This window comes from Anolis carolinensis, chromosome 5 (genome assembly GCF_035594765.1).
Source record: "Anolis carolinensis isolate JA03-04 chromosome 5, rAnoCar3.1.pri, whole genome shotgun sequence".
Lineage (NCBI taxonomy): Eukaryota > Metazoa > Chordata > Lepidosauria > Squamata > Dactyloidae > Anolis > Anolis carolinensis.
The window spans coordinates 165685223-165706887 of NC_085845.1; the positions used below are offsets into that span (position 1 = coordinate 165685223).

At 39.9% G+C, this 21665-nt stretch overlaps 1 protein-coding gene and 1 non-coding gene across 4 annotated transcripts; both read left to right on the forward strand.

The window, feature by feature from the left end:
- Positions 1-9472: 9472 nt before the first annotated feature.
- On the forward strand, positions 9473-19797 carry slc25a3 (solute carrier family 25 member 3). Of its 3 annotated transcripts, none has more exons than XM_008110830.2 (8): positions 9473-9626; positions 9744-9914; positions 13649-13776; positions 15778-15957; positions 16067-16248; positions 18095-18267; positions 19319-19429; positions 19507-19797. In XM_008110830.2, exons 2-8 carry the CDS (start codon positions 9761-9763, stop codon positions 19665-19667), a joined length of 1089 nt encoding a protein of 362 aa, XP_008109037.1. In that variant the 5' UTR covers positions 9473-9626; positions 9744-9760; the 3' UTR covers positions 19668-19797. The 3 variants fall into 3 exon arrangements, with proteins under 3 accessions (XP_008109037.1, XP_003221159.1, XP_003221158.1); XM_003221111.3 differs by having other exon boundaries at positions 13652-13776; XM_003221110.3 differs by lacking the exon at positions 13649-13776 and adding an exon at positions 13930-14054.
- Positions 16421-16653, forward strand: LOC134299831 (small nucleolar RNA SNORA53). Its single transcript, XR_010007070.1, has one exon. It is a non-coding gene; the product is annotated as a small nucleolar RNA SNORA53 (small nucleolar RNA).
- Positions 19798-21665: the final 1868 nt, after the last annotated feature.

Genomic DNA, 21665 nt, shown 5'->3' on the forward strand with positions numbered 1-21665 from the left:
GTAAGCTGCCCAGAGAATGTTTGTTGGAAGATGGTGTATAAATAAATGGTTTTAACAGAATCATAGAATAGTAGAGTTGGAAGAGACCTCATGGGCCATCTAGTCCAACCCCCCGCTAAGAAGCAGGAAATCGCATTCAAAGCACCCCCGACATATGGCCATCCAGCCTCTGCTTAAAAGCCTCCAAAGAAGGAGCCTCCACCACAGCTCGGGGGAGAGAGTTCCACTGTCAAACAGCTCTCACTGTGAGGAAGTTCTTCCTGATGTTCAGGTGGAATCTCCTTTCCTGTAGTTTGAAGCCATTGTTCCGCGTCCTAGTCTGCAGGGTAGCAGAAAACAAGCTTGCTCCCTAGAATCATAGAATAGTAGAGTTGGAAGAGACCTCATGGGCCATCCAGTCCAACCCCCTGCCAAGAAGCAGGAAATCGCATTCAAAGCACCCTCGACAGATGGCCATCCAGCCTCTGTTTAAAAGCCTCCAAAGAAGGAGCCTCCACCACAGCCCGGAGGAGAGAGTTCCACTGCCGAACAGCCCTCACAGTGAGGAAGTTCTTCCTAATGTTCAGGTGGAATCTCCTTTCCTGTAGTTTGAAGCCATTGTTCCGTGTCCTGGTCTGCAGGGCAGCAGAAAACAAGCTTGCTCCCTCCTCCCTATGACTTCCCCTCACATATTTGTACATGGCTATCATGTCTCCTCTCAGCCTTCTCTTCTGCAGGCTAAACATATCTAGTTCTTTAAGCCGCTCCTCATAGGGCTTGTTCTCCAGACCCTTAATCATTTTAGTCGCCCTTTGGACACTTTCCAGCTTGTCAACATCTCCCTTCAACTGCGGTGCCCAAAATTGGACACAGTATTCCAGGTGTGGTCTGACCAAGGCGGAATAGAGGGGGAGCATGACTTCCCTGGATCTAGACGCTATACCTCTATTTAATGCAGGCCAGAATCCCATTGGCTTTTTTAGCAGCCGCATCACATTGTTGGCTCATGTTTAACTTGTTGTCCACGAGGACTCCAAGGTCTTTTTCACACATACTGCTGTCAAGCCAGGTGTCCCCCATTCTGTATCTTTGCATTCAATTATTTCTGCCGAAGTGAAGTATCTTGCATTTGTCCCTGTTTGTCCCTGTTGACATCTGTAGTCTTATTTCAGTGTTCAAAATAGTTTACATGATCTGTAGTCCCATTTTCTATCATTAAGTGTGATCATTGAGTAGATGCAAAAAACCTAAATTCAGAACTTAATTTTCTGTCTTTCAACCTTTTCTACTTCATAAATTGGGTGTGAGGAGAAAAGCACATTGACCTATAGTGTCCTTAAAGGAGCCCTGGTGGCAAAGTGTTAAAAGCACTGAGCTGCTGAACTAGATCCCAGGTTCAAACCCTGGGAGCGGCCGCTGTTAGCTCCAGCTTCTGCCAACCTAGCAGTTCGGAAACATGCCAATGTGAGTAGATCAATAAGTACCGCTCCGGTGGGAAGGTAACGGCGCTCCATGCAGTCATGCCGGCCACATGACCTTGGAGGTGTCTACGGACAACGCTGGCTTTTCGGCTTAGAAATGGAGATGAGCACTAACCCCCAGAGTCAGACATGACTGGACTTAACGTCAGGGGAAAACCTTTACCTTACCCTTATAGTGTCCTTAAAGCAAGGATTAGGATTTTACCTATCTAGAATGTAGATTCTAGATAACTATAACTTCCATGATCCTTTGTAAATTTAAGCCCTAACAAATTAGAAAGCTAAAGGTTTTCCATCACTTGGAGATAGGGTAGCATAGCATCTGCAAGGCAGCTATTACTCATTGGGACATTGTGCTAGACTCCTTAAGATTTGACATTACCAAATTTCAAGTTAGGCAGGTTTATGTCATTAGAAGAAAAAGAAAAGAGTGGCCTAAAGCCACACTGCAATGCCTAGTTTCAAATAGAAACATCAACCGATCTAATGTTTTAAGGAAGCTATGGAGATATTTGAGTAGTATTTAATGAAGTGGACTCTAGTCCCGGAAAGTGTATGAGAGAAATTTTTATAAGTTTCAAAGGTGCTACAGCAGGCATGGATGAACTTCGGCCCTCCAGGTGTTTTGGACTTCAGCTCCCATAATTCCTAACAGCCTTCCGGATGTTAGGAATTATAGGAGTTGAAGTCGAAGTTTGCACATGCCTGTGCCAAGTATGCCTTTATAATTTTTGTATTTTTTAATTGTATTAGAAGTGAAACAGAGTAGCATGGCTGTGTCTTTGAATACTACAAAACAGGGTATCCTGATAAGAAACTTCAGCACTGATCAGGTTTTTCAGTTGTCCAATATTCTAAATGAAGGGGACTTTCTATAAATGTAGTAGCCTTTGCATCAAGCCTATGAAGATATATACATCTGGCCTCTTAAACAATCTTAGGTTGTTTCTCAGTAAAGCCAATGGGTATGGCCAATGGAAAATTGTTGCGTGCCTTCAAGTCACAGTTCCAACTTGGGTCAACCCTAAGCCAATGGGATTCTGGATCAGGATGAAATAAAACTCCCAAGGTTGAAAAAGGGAATGGGAGAGTGCTCTTCTAAGTATCTATATATATATAAAAGAGTGATGGCATCACGGCAATTCACAAAACAACAAAAGTACAGGCCCCCCAACCTCAAAATTTGACAACACAACCCATCATCCACGCCTCAAGGTTGATACAACAAAAAGAAAAGAAAAATAAAGTCCTAATTAAAGGGAGAGCAATAATTTTTTTATCCAATTGCTGCCAGTTTAGAGGGCTAATCTCTGCCCATTTGGTTGCCTAGCAACCGAAGGACAGCCAGGTTTCAGTTAGGGGACAGGCAGATTTAGGCCTCACTTAGATTTCTTCCACAGATTATCTAATTTGCACTGGATTATATGGCAGTGTAGACTCAAGGCCCTTCCACACAGCTATAGAACCCATTTATAATCTTATATTATCTGCTTTGAACTGGATTTTCTTGACTCCACACTGCCATATAATCCACTTCAGTGTGCATTTTGTACAGCTGTGTAGAAGGAGCCTCATATAATCCAGTTCTGAGCAGATAATATAAGATTAGAAATATACAGTAGAGTCTCACTTATCCAACGTAAACAGGCCGGCAGGATAAGTGAATATGTTGGATAAGAAGGGATTCAGGAAACGCCAATTAAACATCAAATTAGGTAATCGTTATACAAATTAAGCACCAAAATATCATATTATACAACAAATTTGACAGAAAAAGTAGTTCCATGCGCAGTAATGCTATGTTGTAATGACAGTAGAGTCTCACTTATCCAACGTTCTGGATTATCCAACGCATTTTTGTAGTCAATGCTTTCAATATATCGTGATATTTTGGTGCTAAATTCATAAATACAGTAATTACTATATAGCATTACTGTGTACTGAACTACTTTTTCTGACAAATTTGTTGTCTAACATGATGTTTTGGTGCTTAATTTGTAAAATCATAACTTAATTTGATGTTTAATAGGGTTATCCTTAATTCCTCATTATCCAACATATTTGCTTATCCAACGTTCTGCCGGCCTGTTTATGTTGGATAAGTGAGACTCTACTGTACTGTATTTACAAATTTACCACTAAAATATCACAATGAATTTAAAACACTGACTACAAAAACATTGATTATGAAAAGGCAGACTGCGTTGGATAATCCAGAACATTGTATAAGCGAATGTTGGATAAGTGAGATTCTTCTTTAATATGAAATAATTACTGGGATAGAATAATGCAGAACAATATAATCTCTAAAACCAGGACAGTAAATGAACAGGGGAATCCCACACAGGAAACAATCAGGGCCAGCTAACACCTCCCAACAAAGTATTCCCATCATCAAAATCAGGCAAATCCTCTGTTTTCTCAGGGCCACAGACAGTAGAAGCACATAAAATATCGCAAACAACACCACTCTGAAAACAAGGGAATTCCAGACAGGAAACAATCAGGGCCAGCTAACACCTCCCAACAAAGTATTCCCATCATCAAAGTCTGGAAAATCCTCTGTTTTCTCAGGGCCACAGACAGTAGAAGCACATAAAATATCGCAAAGAACACCACTCTGAAAACAGGGGAATTCCAGACAGGAAACAATCAGGGCCAGCTAACACCTCCCAACAAAGTATTCCCATCGTCAAAGTCTGGAAAATCCTCTGTTTTCTCAGGGCCACAGACAGTAGAAGCACATAAAATATCGCAAACAACACCACTCTGAAAACAAGGGAATTCCAGACAGGAAACAATCAGGGCCAGCTAACACCTCCCAACAAAAAATTCACTCAGGGAGGAAACAGCCAGGCTTTAAAGCTGCAAGGCCATTACATCCTAATCATTTTTCCTAATTGCAGCATTCATACTTGCCTCCAACAAACAAAAAAAACCAATCAGAAATATTGTATATTCACAACCTTTAGGAAATAATATCCCCTGATGGTGCAGCGTGTTAAAGCGCTGAGCTGCTGAACTTCTGGACCGAAAGGCCACAGGTTTGAATTGGGGGAGCGGAGAGAGCCCCCACTGTTAGCCCCAGCTTCTGCCAACCCAGAAGTTCGAAAACATGCAAATGTGAGTGCATCAATAGGTACTGCTCCGGCGGGAAGGTAACGCCGCTCCATGTAGTCATCCCACATGACCTTGGAGGAGTCTACGGACAACGCTGGCTCTTCGGCTTAGAAATGGAGATGAGCACCAACCCCCCCAGAATTAGACATGACTGGACTTAATGTCAGGGGAAAACCTTTACCCTTGACCTTAACTACCACCAATTCCTCAATACTTTATTTCCCATACCACCATACTTCGCCACAGCAACGCGTGGCCGGGCACAGCTAGTTACTGATAAGATTGTAGGGAAAAGGAGAGTAGGGAAAAGACGAGGACCCATAATTTCCTTTTGGCCATGGGTGCAGACACATGCAATGCCGGGTATATTTTAACTAGTAATAAATATCCTTCTGCTGTAGATGTGATACTGAGACACACACAGTGGCTATGTGCAGAGAGCTAGTAAGTAATATCTGATAAGGGCTCGTCTTTCCAGCACACATTTGACTCCAGGTATTTACACCCGATCTTTATTATGCAAACACTGTCTCTCCTGGAATTTTGCAACAATAGCAAATAGCTTCTATTTGTAAGCCTATCACTGCTATGTTTTGTCTTTTCTATTTGCTTTCTTTATACAGCTGTAAAAAAAAATCTCTTCAGCACAGACATAATCTGAAAGCAACATTTTCTCTCATCTCCATTGAACCACAGTCTCATCTCCCAACTATGATGAGCAAGTTGTTAGGCCTTGTAGTACGTGATATGTAAGGGAAAGTATAGTCACTATTACTCCCATTAAAAATTGGTCTCGCTGAGAAAAAACAGACTAAATTTAATATGGTTTTCCAAGGAGCCAGATGTAGCCATCTTTATAGGATTAGATACATTTTCCAGAAAGTGAACTCATTTTTTGATATAATGAGCTTCAATGAGCAGTTCCAAAAGAATATCTGTACAGTTAAACTAATGAAAACAATGTTTTAGGTTAAAATGTGCTGAAAGGAATAGTTGAGAACTTCACTTCAGATGATTCTAGGACCACTGATAAATGAAATACAAGATATTGTAGCGGAACCTTTGTGCTACGGTCCTTGCGAGCGCAGTGGGAGGGATTGGAGACGGACAACTGGAGTATTTCCAAGAAAACAGTTTATTGGCAAGCGGCCGCTAGGGTTCCACCCCTGCACAACACGGTGCTTTCCAAAGGGAGAACCCCCAGCGGCGGGCTGAGTAAATATTTATACACATTACAGGGTTCGGGTTATGCCCGCCCACAAGCAAACTCATTGGCTTAGAGTTGTGACGGGCTTGACTTGTATCCAATCAGCGCTGACCAGCGGCCCGGGCGCACTCTTTCTGTGCCGTGTTCACAATCACTCAGAGCGCTTGCGTGCGCACGCGCAGTTTGTTTATCTTTAGCTTTCATTTCTACAGAAACACGTGATTTCCCAGAAACCACATGTTTCTGTGAGTTTATGCACCCGGGTCGCTAGCCGTCGCCATCTCTGCCCATATATGGTATTTCCTGGGGTTCTTTAACCTCCCGCCTCAATATAATGAAGGAGATGAAGGAAATCAAAATGGAGAAATACAAAGAATTAGAAAGGAAATCAATACAACAATAGGACTCCAGTCCAATTATCTTATGTGATAAAAGGAGTAAGCCCAATGTGCTGGCACTGTGGAAAGAATAAGGGATGGTTCATATGTGATGGGAATGTTCAAAAGTAACCATATTCTGAGAAATGATAACAAAAACAACGGAAATAATACTTATAATACCTATACAAGTAAATTTAGACATTATACTAATGGGAATATTAGGAAACAAGAGAATTAATGGAAAGGAACAAGAACTGTTTAAAACTATGATTCTAGCTGGACAAACAGTAATTGTATGGGGGTGGAAAGATGAAAAAAGTGGACGCCGGAGAACGGACAATTACATATATGAACAGGTACAATTCCAAATGATGACAAGTGTAACGAAGAATACGCAAGAGGATAAAATAGAGGAAATTTAAAAAAATGTACAACATATATAGAATGGGTAAAAACTGATAAAGCCAATACAAATATAAAGAAATTAAGGGAATTGTGCACATGGCTAAAAATATATTGGAAAATGTGGCTGGGGAGTTGAGTGATGGGGGGATAATGGGAGCTTTATTTAATTTTTCTCTATTTTCTATTATTATTTGCTTAAAATTTAGTAGTAAATGTTAAGATAAAGGATATGTAAAAGATTAAGATATAAACAAAAGAAATAATACACAGGAATGCTTGATACACAATGTCCTAGATGTAATTGCACCAAATGGAAAAAAGTGAAAATACTAATAGAATTTACACATGTATGCAAAAGGTTTAAGAATATCCGCACCTGACTGAAATAAATGTAAATAATGTAATGAAAATATATTAAGAAGCAACAATAATAAAAAAATTAAAAATTTACACAAACTACAGAACATTAAAGGTTTTCATTGCAGACTTCTGTGGGAGTTTGTTATCTGGCCGCCACAGTTTGAATTTAGCTGAACTGCATTAAGTGGTCAGTCAAGACGGGGCCTTTGACAACAGCTGCAACATCTGAAGGAAATGTACTCATCAAAGCTCTGCATTTATCTGCCTTTGTAAAGGATACCATTGTATAGTCCTGTATGTTTTAATTGAAATTTTATTCAAAGGTAGTGACAAACTTTGTATTTCTAGGCGCAAAGATTACTGCAGACACAAACTGCAGCCAGGAAATCAGTAGATGTTTATTTCTTGGGAGGAGAGCAATGACCAATCTCAATAAAATAGTGAAGAGTAGAGACATCACATGGGCAACGAAGGTCTACATAGTTAAAGCAATAGCATTCCCCGTAGTAACCTATGGATGCGAGAACTGGTCCATAAGGAAGACTGTGCAAAGTAAGATAGACACTTTTGACCTGTGGTGTTGGAGGACATTTTTGAGAGTGCCTTGGACCACAAGATGATCAAACCAGTCCATACTCTAGGAAATAATGTCCGACTGCTCACCGGAGGGAATAATATTAGAGGCAAAGATTAAGTACTTTGGTCACATAATGAAAAGACAGGAAAGCTGGGGAAGAGAATGATGTTGGGGAAAATGGAAGGAAAAAGGAAGAGGGGCCGACCAAAGGCAAGGTGGATGGATGTTATTCTTAAAGTGCCTGGCTTGGCCTTGAAGGAGCTGGGGATGGCAATGGCCGACACAGGAAGCTCTGGCGTGGGCTTGTCCATGAGGACTTGACTTAAGACAACCAAAGACTGTAATGTATATTTTGCTTTACCCCTTTGAAACTTCCAGCTTATTGCCTTAAAGGGATAACCTTTTGTGAACAATAAAACCAGTTTTGAGTTATCTGCAGTGTTTTGGTCCTTGGGAGTTTCAGTTTCCCTAAAAGAGGGCAAGAAGCAATCCCCTGAGGAAAGATGTCACGTCCATGCCTTTCGCTAAGAGTTATAGCCCCAGGCGCGACGGCACACTGTAAGAAGGCCCTCCATTGTGCATGTGGCAGGGCTCAGGCTGCATTGTAATAAGTAGTCTTTGGTTTGCTCTTCTCCACACTCAGATGCCGTGGATTCCACTTTGTAATCCCATTTCTTAAGGTTGGCTCTGCATCTTATGGTGCCAGAGCGAAGTCTGTTCAGCACCTTCCAGTCTTCTGTGTGCCCAGGAGGGAGTCTCTCATCTGGCGTCAGCCACTGATTTAGGTTCCGGGTTTTAGCCTGCCACTTTTGGATTCTCGCTTGCTGAGGTGCTCCTGTGAGTATCTCTGTAGATCTTAGGAAACTATTTCTTGATTTAAGGTGTTGGCATACTGGTTGACACCCGAACAGGGGATGGGCTGGAGATGTCAATGCCTTGGTCCTTTCATTGCTGGCTGCTACTTCCCGGTGGATGTCAGGTGGTGCAATGCGGGTTAAACAGTATAATTTCTCCAGTGGTGTGGGGTGTAGACATTTTGTGATGATGTGGCATGTCTCATTAAGAGCCACATCCACTGTTTTACTGTGGTGAGATGTATTCCACACTGGGCATGCATATTCAGCAACAGAGTAACAAAGTGCAAGGGCAGATGTTTTCACTGTGTCTGGTTGTGATCCCCAGGTTGTGCCAGTCAGCTTTCGTAGGATGTTATTTCTAGCGCCCACTTTTTGCTTGATAGTCAAGCAGTGTTTCTTGTAAGTCAGGGCACGGTCCAGGGTAACTCCCAAGTATTTTGGTGTGCTGTAATGCTCCAGTGGGATTCTTTCCCAATTAATCCTCAGAGCTTGAGATACTTGTCTGTTCTTAAGGTGAAAAGCACACGTTTGCGTTTTAGATGGATTAGGAATCAGCTGATTTTCCCTGTAATAGGCAGTAAGAGCACCTCTCTGTGCCTTCTGGCAATGGCTGATCATTTGTGTAGATCTTAAACATTGATGGAGCAAGCACGCTCTCCTGAGGCAGGCTGTTCTTCTGTTAAGCGGCTGAGGGTGGAAAGGAAGGGGCCTGAGGCTGTTAGGAATGGTGGGAGTTGAAGTCCAAAACACCTGAAAGGAGGGCCCAACACTGCCCATGCCTGATGTGTGTAGTGAGCCCAATACGGTTTTGAGACTCAGTGCATGAAGTATATTATTCTGAAAATGTCAGCTAGGAATGCCTGACCCGGTGTTGACTGCCAGGTAGCTTTGTCTCGATGTTATCTACATTCAACGTCACTTGGGAGTTTAATCCAGCTGGTGCCAGACTCAAGCGGACCAACTGTCCTTCCCTTCCAAGGTCTAAACCTGAGGACGGGCCTGTTACGATGCCTTTCCCTGCTTCCGCTCAGCCACAATCCTGACGTAATGGGGAGGAGGGGCAAACAGTGGGGCGGCTGGGAAGGACGTCAGAGCCGTGACGCCAGCGCGTACACCTCTCCGCCCAATCCAAGCGCGTGTTTCGGGACTTTGGCCCCGCCCCTTGCGTCATCGAAGGACAAAGTCATTGAGGAAGGGTGATTTGCGGCCTTTAGAGCGGAGGTGCCGGTGAAGGAGCGGAGCCCTCCGCCATCTTAGGAAGTGAGTTCCTGGGAGGGGTTTCTTTTTTTGCCTCACAGTGCGCCGGGTTTATGAGAGGGGAGCCCTTCGCGCTTTGCTTCCCTTCTAATAACGGTTCTTCTTGCTTCTCCCCCTCAGAGCTTCCCGCCGCCGCCATGTTCTCGTCCATTGCGCCGCTAGTGCGGCTGAACCCATTCCACGCTCCTCATCTGCAGCTGCAGCAGGAGGGCCTCGGGCTGAGGAAGCGCCCGGCGGAGCCTGAGGAGGTCTCGTGTCCCCGGCGGAGCCTGGCAGCCGCCTCCGCAGAGGGTGAGCAGGACAAGGATCCATTGCCGCCCCTGCACCCCTAGATATCTGTACCCAGGGAAGGACATGAAAGAGGCTGTTTGAGGTCGGCCCCGCCCGATGCCTCTTGGAGGTCGGGAAAGGTCATCCTCGCGGCCCATTGCGCAACACTTAACCTCGGCCTTTTCTTTCTCTTCGGCCCTTCAGTGACCCGGCTCTCAGGAGGCGGCTTGCTCTGCAACCTTGGCTTCAGGCGGGCCTTTTAACTTTAACCCTCAGGCCTGGAAAGTCGCCTCGCATCCTAGTGAAAGGTCGTCCCGCTGTAACCCCCATTCAAGGGAAGGACATTGGGCCTCAGGGAATTCATGAGTTGCCTCCAATTTAATTCATTGGCCTGCTGTTTCCACCTTTATGGCTAAGACTTAATTTTGTGGGAATGAACAGGTCTCCACACTTGAAGTGCAACTAGAAATAGGACCTCATCACACGTGAGCATTTCTCCACTTTTGGTAAAGGTAAAGGTTTTCCCCTGACATTAAATTTAGTTGTGTCCAACTCTGGGGTTGGTGCACTTCGCCATTTCTAGGCGGAAGAGCCGGTATTGTCCGTAGACACCTCCAAGGTCTTCTGTGTGCCCAGGAGGTCATGTTGCCGGTTTAGGGAGGCCCAAGGCCTCTCTGAGAGCCACAGTAGCACAGTGGGTTAAACCCTTGTCCTTTCTGAACTGCTGACCTGAAAGTTGGGTTGCTGACCTGAAGGTAGTCGATTTGAATCCACAAAATGAGGTTAGCTCCCATCTGTCAGCTCTAGCTTGCAGGGAGATGACAGAAGCATCCCCAGGGCAATGTCTCTGTACATGGCCAGTTCTCGCACACCAGAAGCAACTTGCAGTATGTTCTCATGTCACTTCTGACACAGTAAAAGGGGGGTTTCTCTGAATGAGCTGTTTAAAGGCTCCTCCCTAAACTACAAACTCCAGAATTCTGTAGAAGGCAGTCACAGCATTTAAAGTGGATAAATGCTCAAGTGTGACGAGGCCCTTAATGCAGTGCCACACTGGGAGTTGTAGTTTCACAAGGTCTTTAGTGAAACTTAAGAGTGCTGGTGCCTCGCGAAACTACAGGTTTTTCCTGGCAAGATTTGTTCAGAGGCGGCCTGCCAAGAAAAGCGTCCTCAGAGGCTGAGGGAGTATGACTTTGCCGGGACCCCCATCGTGGGTTTCCGTGGGTGAGTAGGGAATAGAAACCAGTTTCCAGTGGTACCAAGTACATCTACATTATAAAATTAATGCAGTTTAACTGCCATGGCTCCGTACTATGCAATCATGGGAGTTGTCCTTAGTCCAAAAGTGCTGATGCCTCACCACACTAATGATTCCGTAACATGAGCCATGTCAATCCGCATTAATTCTACAGTGTAGATGCAACCTTGATGTCAAATATACAGAAGGGGAGAGGAGGGGAGAAGTGGATGGGACTACTATCAATTACAACTCCCTGTGTTAATATAGTTTCCATACTCATGTTTGTGCTGAAGCTTTGAGCTAAATCTTGCCAGTTACATTGATAAAGCATTGAGACAAATCAAATATAAGTCTTGTATTTTTATTTATTTATGTTTATTGTCTCTGAAGAATTATGGAAGCACATTTAATTTTTAGGCTTTTTTGGGTCATTTTACTTTCATTACAACATAAACCAGTGTTCCTTAATTCTCAAGGTTGGCAGCATTAGTCTGTGACACTGGAACTGAACTGTGCTGAAGATAAAGAGATAAGCTGTAGGTCTTGAAATGGCTACTAGAACCTGCTTTGCCAGATATGCATAGAAATGTATATGTGTTTCAAATATGTCAACAAAGATCACAGCACAACCTCTCAAAATCAGTAATTCGTTCACAGAGGTTATTACAGCTGTTTTTGAGTAGCCATTTTGCTCATTCTATACATTCAGTTTTTGATAAGACTGTCATAGACAATAATATTTGCATGTTATAGTCTTTGATTCTGTTGCCCCATGTATTACTTATAGGTTGCAGAACTTCGTGCCACTGGAAATAAAATCCTTATATTGTGCAGTAGATCTGAGTTGTATCTAGTTGCATCTTGCCAATGGAATACTATCAGGTAGTGGAAGGTTTACAGTACTCATCACCCATAAGAGCTTGTGTTATCTCCCCTTTCTATCTTGAAAGTCCTTAAGGAAACCCTTGGAGCAAACCTTATAGGGTAGTGAAGGTGACGGAGAATATGTTTTGTAGTGTGGTATGAAGTGTCCCAACCAAGGGTGATTTTGATGCCGTCATAATGCTAAGTACAGGCTGTCCCCAAGTTACAAGCAAGATAGGTTCTGTAGGTTTGTTTGTAAGTTGAATTTGCAAGCCAATTGGTACAGGTACATTTTTAAGTGCAACTCTAGCCATAGGCAGACTTTAGATAGCATAGAGAAGGGTTAACACCCCAGTGGTGTTTATTTGGAGATTTCACCTCACTTTCTTTCTCTGCCATAATTGGATTTTGAAAGATGTGGCTTATTGTGGAAACAATGATAACTCTTTCAGGAATGAATTTCCCTACCGGGAGCTAGATATCTCTCACTTCCTGTTGTCTTATCCCATTCTTAACTTTGAGTTGTTTGTAAGGTGGATGTTTGTAACTTGGTTACTGCCTGTAGTTTCTCATTCTGATACTTAGATTGGTATTCCTTTTACCAGTTTATGTGTAATATAACTGTAGTGGAAGGATGTCTTTTATATTTGTATTTATGTGGAAGTAATTTGGCATTTAGTCTTGTGATTATAAAAATGAGCCAAAACATTTTAGAAGATGTATATTTTTGAAAACACGTTTCTTTAATTCAGGGCTGGGGGATGCAAAACCTATGTGCATGCAGCTCCTATGCCCACTTGAGAGGGGAATTCAGCTAAGAAACAAATGGAAAATCTTGGGAATTTCTTGGTTTTTATCATGGTGTCTACAGCTGCCTTCCTCAGTGTGAGGTTGTCCAAATGTATTGGATTACAAATTCTATAATTGCATTGATTGTGTGGATTATGGGATATACTTAGGATGTCTAGAGAGTTCCTATTTGGGGGATTCTTAGACAAGAATCTGAACTCAAAATGTTCTGTGTTATTTAAGCTAGGTTATGTTTTCCAGTTTAACAAACTAATGACAGGTTTTGATTTTTGTCCTATTTCATGGCCTCACTTTGACCTAATTGGGTATTTTGTTTTTTTCCTATATTTCTAAGTTCTTTGTAGTTCTTCTGTGGGGCATTTATTGGGGCAAATACAGCTTCAAGCAAATGCTGGTTATCATTAGAACCTTTTTGCTTATTCCCTCCTGTAAAATTATGCATGTGTTTTAAATCATTTTTATCCATTTTACAACCTTTTATGTAACCACGTAGAAACAGTGTAGATTGCTCAGTAGCACTGATATTACATATTATGGGGACATTAGATGTAAGCTAATATCCCTGACATTCCTAGACAGTTTCAGTTTATCTTAAAGTATCATAAAAACGATGGTGTAAAACTTATATCTTTACTTCAATTTAGTTACGATAGAAAAATCAGATCATTTTAAACTGTTAGTAAACAGTTAAAAAGATGGCCTAGTGAATTTATAACTATTTTATAAATTAAAAATATTTTAAAATAAAATCCTTTGTTTTAGGATTTCTTTACACAAAATTATTCAGAATTGTAATCACATTTCTGTATTTTGCCAACTTGTACCTATTTTTTCTTTTAAGCAGAAGAATATAGTTGTGCATATGGTTCTGGGAGATTCTTCATCCTTTGTGGCTTTGGTGGAATTATTAGCTGTGGTACCACACACACAGCATTGGTTCCCCTAGATCTCGTTAAATGCCGAATTCAGGTTTGATTGCATGTCAGATGTTACAAGTTACATAGCATGATAAAGCGTGAGTGTTTCCTAACAAAAATAAGGTAATATTTGGATGTAACCTAAATGTTTGTATAGTTGCATGTGGTTTACTTAACAGCATGGTGTGCCTTTTCTTTGCTGCAGAAGAATACAGTTGTGAATATGGATCACTCAAGTTTTATGCTCTCTGTGGCTTTGGAGGAATCCTAAGTTGTGGTCTGACACACACAGCAGTCGTACCTTTGGATTTAGTGAAGTGCCGCATTCAGGTTTGTATGTTGCCAATCACTGGAAACTTTCTTTTCTAAGTCTTGGAATGAAAACTTAAATCCTAGCAACACAGTTAATCCATGTTCAGTTGATTAGACAATGTAAGAATGCAATACACCCTGAACAATTGTAGTAGTACAAAGGCTCAAAGACAGTATTTGTGTGCTGCATTTTTTTGGTGTGGAGTTCAGATGTTAAAACTCTACACCCAAAACATAATGCAAGAACATAAGCATTTAATATAGATTAATAACACACATTCCAGACCTGTGAAATATTTGTACTAAGTAAGGAAAATACTGTTAGGATAGAGGGAAGTTTTAACAAATTTAAAAGTGTAAAATTACTCAAAAAAGTTATGTTGTAGTTAGTTGGAAAAAACAATCCTTTACATATTTTCTTTAGAGGTAAATTATGTTTGATGATATCTATATAACTGTATTTGGTGGATTGTTCATAGAATTATGTTTATGATATTTACATAACCTGCCACTTAATACCAAGAACCCTTGAGGTGTAAAAGAACAACAACACTTCAACAGTAATCATATGTATTATTGTATTTCACTGAAGTTAAGTAGTTCAGCATCATAAGCCTATATTTCTAATGATATAATTGAAGTTTTACTATGTAAAACATAGATTAAATAGATTAGTCTTTGACAAATATAAATAAAACCAACTGCTTGAAATTTTGCAAGACAGTTGATGAGGTTTTTTTTCTGAAGTAGCTAAAGGTGTTGAGGAAAGGGTCTTGACGTGTTGTTTGATCCTGTATATATTACAGAAAATATAATCCTGTCCATATCGAAATCAGAGAATCCAGAAAATAAAACGGAGCAAGTCAGTAAAGTGCGACGTGAGGTAGGAAGGTAGGATGAGAGAGTATTGATGTTTTTATGAAGTTTTATGTTGAAAGCAATAATAGCATATTCCTAATTTCTTCCACAAAGTATTTAGGATTACTAAATTATTTTTCATGCCCAGACTACAGAGTTAGGGAAACCAAAGACAGTTAAAACATTTTTATAGGATGGAAGAAACTTTTCTGATGACTGGTGAGTAACAGGTGTTTTGCCATCATGTTCTTTGTTTGGTAGGGTTACATTATGAGTTCTTACATTCTGGCACCTTCTTCTCTACTTTCAATTTTCTTTCTATTACAGACTAAAAGCCTATTTTCCATTACTTTTACTGCCCCCCACACACACATACAGCTATTGTAAGAATAGCTCTTTCAAATCTGCAGAAGTACACACTTGGGTGAGCAAATGTGGTTTCAGTATACATTTTATTAACTTTGGGCTACTGTGTGTGTTATCATACTAGTTAACTTGTATTTTAGTGTCCAGTTACATCTAGTTTTGGTAATTTTCATATATATTTGTGGTTTCAAAACTTGAGAATCTTAGAGTTGCATCCTTGTTAATACTCTCTACTTGTCATAACTTTCTTGAATTTTGAAAGATCTACTTCAAACCAACTAACTTCACTTTCCCAGAGCTTTTTGACTTGTCTCTTTGTCGCTATTCATTACCACTTTTGTTTTCCTTCACCATGGTCTTGTCTAGTTAGCATTGCTTTCAAGGTTTTCTAAAAAAAGGCTGTTGGCACTTATATGTACTGAACATTGTATGTTTGAAATGTACAACGGTAGTAGTGGTGAATGTGATTGTAAGAATGCTTTAAAATGTGCTAACAGATGTTCTGAAATTTGTTTAGGTGGATCCACAAAAATATAAGAGCATATTCAATGGATTTTCAGTTACTGTCAAAGAAGATGGTGTTCGTGGCTTGGCCAAGGGATGGGCCCCAACCTTTATTGGATATTCCATGCAAGGACTCTGCAAATTTGGTTTCTATGAAGTATTCAAAATCCTCTATGGAAATTTATTGGGAGAGGTAGGCTTTTTCCTCCCTGCACTACTTGTAATTTCATTAACATCTCTCTTTTGAGATTTGTGCAATGAAAAATCATAAACATTTTATGATCTTTTCCAACTTATTTCAGGAAAATACTTACTTGTGGCGTACATCACTGTACTTGGCCGCATCTGCCAGTGCAGAGTTCTTTGCTGATATTGCTTTGGCTCCAATGGAAGCTGCTAAGGTTCGCATTCAAACGCAGCCTGGGTATGCTAACACATTGCGGCAAGCAGCTCCAAAAATGTTTGCAGAAGAAGGTATTTGGGCGTAAGTATCGACAGCAGGCAGAGAACCCTTTGGCTTAAGTAATTTTAATGGAGATTTTATGTAAATTCATATTTGATAATAGACATTCAGTTTCAAGATACTATTGCAGTTCTAAATAAGACCATAAATGAAGTATTAAGTACGGTATACCATTTGGTATTTGATGTGGGCCAACATGCTCCCTTAGATCCATCTTTGTTTGATGTCTCTTGTGCTGAGTTCTGCTTAAACTTTAAGTAGTTCCAGATAAGAGGGATCGGCAACTTCACGGTTGTACAGTCAAAGATGCTTGAGTCATTGGCATGTGAGAACAATACACCTTCACTCTAGTCTCATGTTCTGATAGAAATGACTTTTAATACATGTCATTCTTAACTATCAGGATTTAGCTGGAGTGTGGACATGTTTATCAGTTCTAAGATTAACTCCAAAAAGATGATTGCAACTTTTAGCCTTTTATTTAAAAAAAGTAATATGTTAACTTCATTGAAGGTGATTCGAGTTCTAATTTGTCAATATTGGATGAATCATCGTTTGAGTCAAGTGAATATTGGTTTACATGACAAAGACACAAATATGATTATGATGTCTTTGAAAGCTACTTTTGCTAGCAGTAGTCCTTCTAGAGTGTCTATAAGATATGTTTGCTTAGCTGTGCAGGACTGTAAGGCAATACCTACTTGTAACAGACTGGTATGTGTAAGTCAGACTTATTATTGTCTATATTAGAGCTTCTTAAGCTTTTTAGACTCACAACCCCTTTTTACCTGAGAATGTTTATGTAATGTGCGGGAAAGAAACACATATATGTGAGAGAAAGAAAGGCAGAGAGATGCGTGTGAGAGAAGGGAAAGCAGAAAGGCAAGAGAAGGTTGAGAGATGCATAGGAGAAAAAGGAAGACAACCTCAACATATGGCAACCCCATTTGGGGCCCCAACCCATAGTTTAAGAAGCTGTGATCTATACCAGGACTGAACAGATGCTTGTGGAACTATTTCAGGCTCTTCCTGACCTTGTATGGACTCTGTGCCTACTATTTCATGAAACTAACTAATCCGCTGGGTACTTTTTGGCAAAACTACCACCCGGGGGGGAATGTTCAAACTCACAATAGCGGGATTTGTTCAGGTGAAATGGGGTAGCAGCTGTTCAGGGTTGCTGAAAGTAATGATTTTAGGTTAGGCCTGTCTGCATGCAGAATATGTTCTCTACAACTGAAATTACAATACACCCCTCTAGGTTGCCTAACTCTGTTCTAGAATAATTTCAGTGAATAAGCACTTACTGTATTTACTTTATTATAATGCACCATCGAATCTGATGTGCACCTTAATTTTCAAAACCTTGAAAACAAAATTAGTGTTTGCTGGGGAATGTAATGTACAGCGGTAAAAAGTGCACTCCTTGTATTTTGGCCCCAAAAGGTGCACATTACAGTTGCTGCCTACTTAGAATTCCTTCTTTAAAAACAAAAGTGTTAGAACACCAAAGCTTTCAGCAATAGAAAAGAAAACCTTGGGATGTATCTATACTGTAGAATGAATCCACTTTAGCTGCCCTGGCTCAGTACTCGATACTAGTTTTGCTGATGCCTCGCCAAACTACAAATCTCGGGATTGCATAGTGTTGAGCCATGGCAATTAAATTAGAGATGTCCTTCAAATAGGAGCTCCAGGTGCTCCCGAAGCAGCTTCCCCTTTTACTTTGGCTCAACACTAGAATTAATGTATTACACAAAGCTAACACACACCCTAGGTTTCGGAAGGTAATTTAGCCAAAAAAGTGAGCATTAAATTCAAGTAAATAGGTATATTTAAATTTCCTTTTTTGTTGTTTCCTTTGAAGTTTCTACAAAGGTGTTGCACCATTATGGATGAGGCAGATTCCATATACAATGATGAAGTTTGCCTGCTTTGAACGAACTGTGGAAGCTCTTTACAAACATGTTGTCCCCAAACCAAGGAGTGAATGTTCCAAAGGAGAACAGCTGGTTGTAACATTTGTAGCAGGCTATATTGGTAAGGGAACATCTAATATCTACAGATGTCATAGCTATAGTCTTATCTCTGGGATTTGAACTTTCTGGAAAATGCAGGGCTGTGAAAAAAATGCTATTGCTTTAAATGTTACTTGATTTAGCACATGTGGTTTGAAATATTGTATTCAGACACATTCAAAGCTTTATTTAGTAATTATTTTTGAATGCTTATAATAATGTAGACGATAGCACATTCTTAAGTATACCTGAGATGACCTACAGAGAGCTATGTCTCCTATATCTTATTTTAGTATAAGATACTGCTATATCTTAAATGTTATTTTGCTGAAATGTAATTGTATTCTGTACAGTATTTCTTTATTGTATCAGAAGCGAACCGAGGGTATTTAAAAACAGATAAAAACTTGGCATTATACTAAATGTCCTTTGACCAGTAGCTGGCCACTTGGAGTGCCTCTGGTGTTGCTACAAGATGATCCTCCATTGTGCACATGTGTATGGTTATGTAGATACACATACATAGTACAGAAAAATGATTAGTCATGTTTCTCTGATAGATACTAATGTAGCATTCATATATAAGTAACGAGCTTAGTTCATCACCAGCCATACCTATTCTCTCCACTGTGGTGCTGCTACTTCTGGCCTTTTTGAATGCCTGGCTGGCCAAGGGAGGTTGGCCCATGAGGTGCATCAAGACTCTTTCCCCTCTCCACATAATGACCCTCAATTTATCCAGACTTATATCAAAATCCACAAATCTCTTCTCCCCCCCCCCCCCCCAAATGTCCTCAACTTATACATGAGTATATACAGTACCTAAAGTGAAAGAGTGAATTCTGTCCAAGCCCTAAGACTTGCACATGGCAGAGTAATACTGCTTCTGTGACAGATCCTCATAGTGTCCATTCCCAAATGTATCATATATTGAAAGAAATGTTATATGATGTTAAGAATGAGTAATAAATAGTATGACTCCCTGGAGCAGTTATGGATTAGTTGGTTATTGAATGCCAGTCTCATTTGTACATAAGTCTGAGCAATATACTTAAAACTAATTTTGTTTTCAGCTGGTGTCTTCTGTGCCATTGTCTCACATCCTGCTGATTCTGTGGTATCTGTGCTGAATAAAGAAAAGGGCAGTTCAGCTATGGAAGTGCTGAAGAGGCTGGGAATTAAAGGTGAGGGTTCAAACAGATGTTCCAACTTTGAAAATTCATGATTATTTCTAATTGCTAACAGTGGTGTGTTTCAACAGGTGTATGGAAGGGACTGTTTGCACGTATTATTATGATTGGCACCCTGACAGCATTGCAGTGGTTCATCTATGATTCCGTGAAGGTATATTTCAGGCTTCCCCGTCCACCTCCACCTGAGATGCCAGAATCTTTGAAGAAAAAACTTGGGCTTACAGAGTAGATGGATCATGGACTGAATGATAGCAAAACATCATGAAACTTTTTCCACTTGGCAATGTAGAAGACTAAAATTTTATTGGCTCAGGCTGCAGTGTTGTCACTATTGGTCTAAATAAACAGTATGAGAATTACGAGTGTTTGGCTTGGTGTCTCATAATATTCAGTCTTTTAAAGAAAATGCTTTGATGGGATTCCCTTCATTGAACAATAGAAATAAGGGAAATGATGAATACTGAGTTTTTATGTCAAGGTGTAAATCACTGGCTGTCATTTTGAATAATTACGTAAGTAGGTAAGTCATTTTACCTGTTTTAATAGATCAATATAGTCATAGTCATGCACATAATTTTAAGCTTCAGACGCTCGCCTGTAGCCTAGATAAAGCTAAAAACAAAAATATATTACAAAATGGTTAGACACTGGTCGAAATTAAATTTACCTCCCAACAGACTAAATTCATTGGTACTTTTAAATACTTTAATAGATTTCATTTATTTAGGCTATCTCCCGTGGCTGAAACTAACGTAATTTAGGTCATCGTTAAAAACCAAATATAGAAACAAAGGAAGCAAAAGAGTAAGTACAAGTGTAATAGCAAGCCTTATATATAATAATACTTTTTGTGAAATACTCTCACCTTGTTAATATCAAATTATTTTACTGAATTCCAGCAGTAAGAGGGAAGACATCCCTTTCTAGTATTTTGTAAACCCCAGGCCTTTGATTAGCTTAGTTCTCATTCCATCTTGGGTATTGAGCTCACAAATTTGCAATTATTTCACGTCTAATTGCACACTTCAAATATATAGCCATGTTAGTCTGGAATATCACTATGCGGCCAACAGGGATCTGGGATTATAACTGTAAGAAGACATGGAACAGGATACAGCAACAAATGATTAATTGGAAGGATAAGAACTTGTGTATACTCCCCAAATTATTGTATTTGTTTCGAACTCTACCATTGGAGATTTCACAACAAAAATTCAAAAAATGGGATGGAGAAACAAGTGGATATTTGGAGGGAAAAAAAATCAAGAATAAGTAATAAGGAGCTGTATAGATCCAGTAAATAGGATGGGGAATACCGAAGTTACAAGAATACTATGAAGCATTCCAGCTGAAAGCGTTGTTGGAAATGGTAGAGGAGAAGCAAGAGAAGTGGATAAGAATGGAGAATGAAGTAAATAAAAATAAAGGAGACTATGGAATATTTACAAAAAATTTAAAAGGGAATAGAAAAAACAATAGGCACAAGGAAAATAGCATTAAAAATATGGGGGAAATGGAAAGAGAAATGGATGCCAAACTTATCAAAAGAAGCCCCGATAGGTAGTCTAAGAAATAATGAGGACAGGAGTATTATAAAAAAATGAAACAGATGGGATATTAAAGATTTATATAATGAAAATAAGGAATTAATGGAATGGAAACAATTGGAAAGATTAGGGGGTGGGATAAATTGGTTAACACCAAGAGGAATTTGGGAATAAATCAAGAAGGAAGAAAGTAATGAGAGAGAAAATATAATAGACAAGATATTAAAAGAGAGACTTGGTGGTAAAAAAAGATTAAAATATATGGAAGAATGATAGAAGATAAGGAGTCTATGTATAGAATAATGGAAAACAAGTGGGAAAAGGAAGGGGGCCTAGGAAAAGAAAAGATAGAAAAGATAGTCAATGGTTTAAATAAAAAAATAGACAAATATAAGGAATTAGAACTGAAAATAATTACAAAATGGTACAGAACACCAATTCAGCTGGCACACATGATTCAGGGATTAAATCCCAAATGTTGGCATTGTGGGAGTAGGGAGTCGTAGTACTCTCATCTATGGTGGGAATGTGAAGAGATTTAAAAAATTTGGAAGAAATCCTAACCCAGGTTGAATTACATACTAAAACCAAATTTGATATAAATATGCAAATTATGTCAATAGGGATATATGGGGACAGAAGAATTAAGGGCCAAGACCAAGAATTAATGATGATAATGT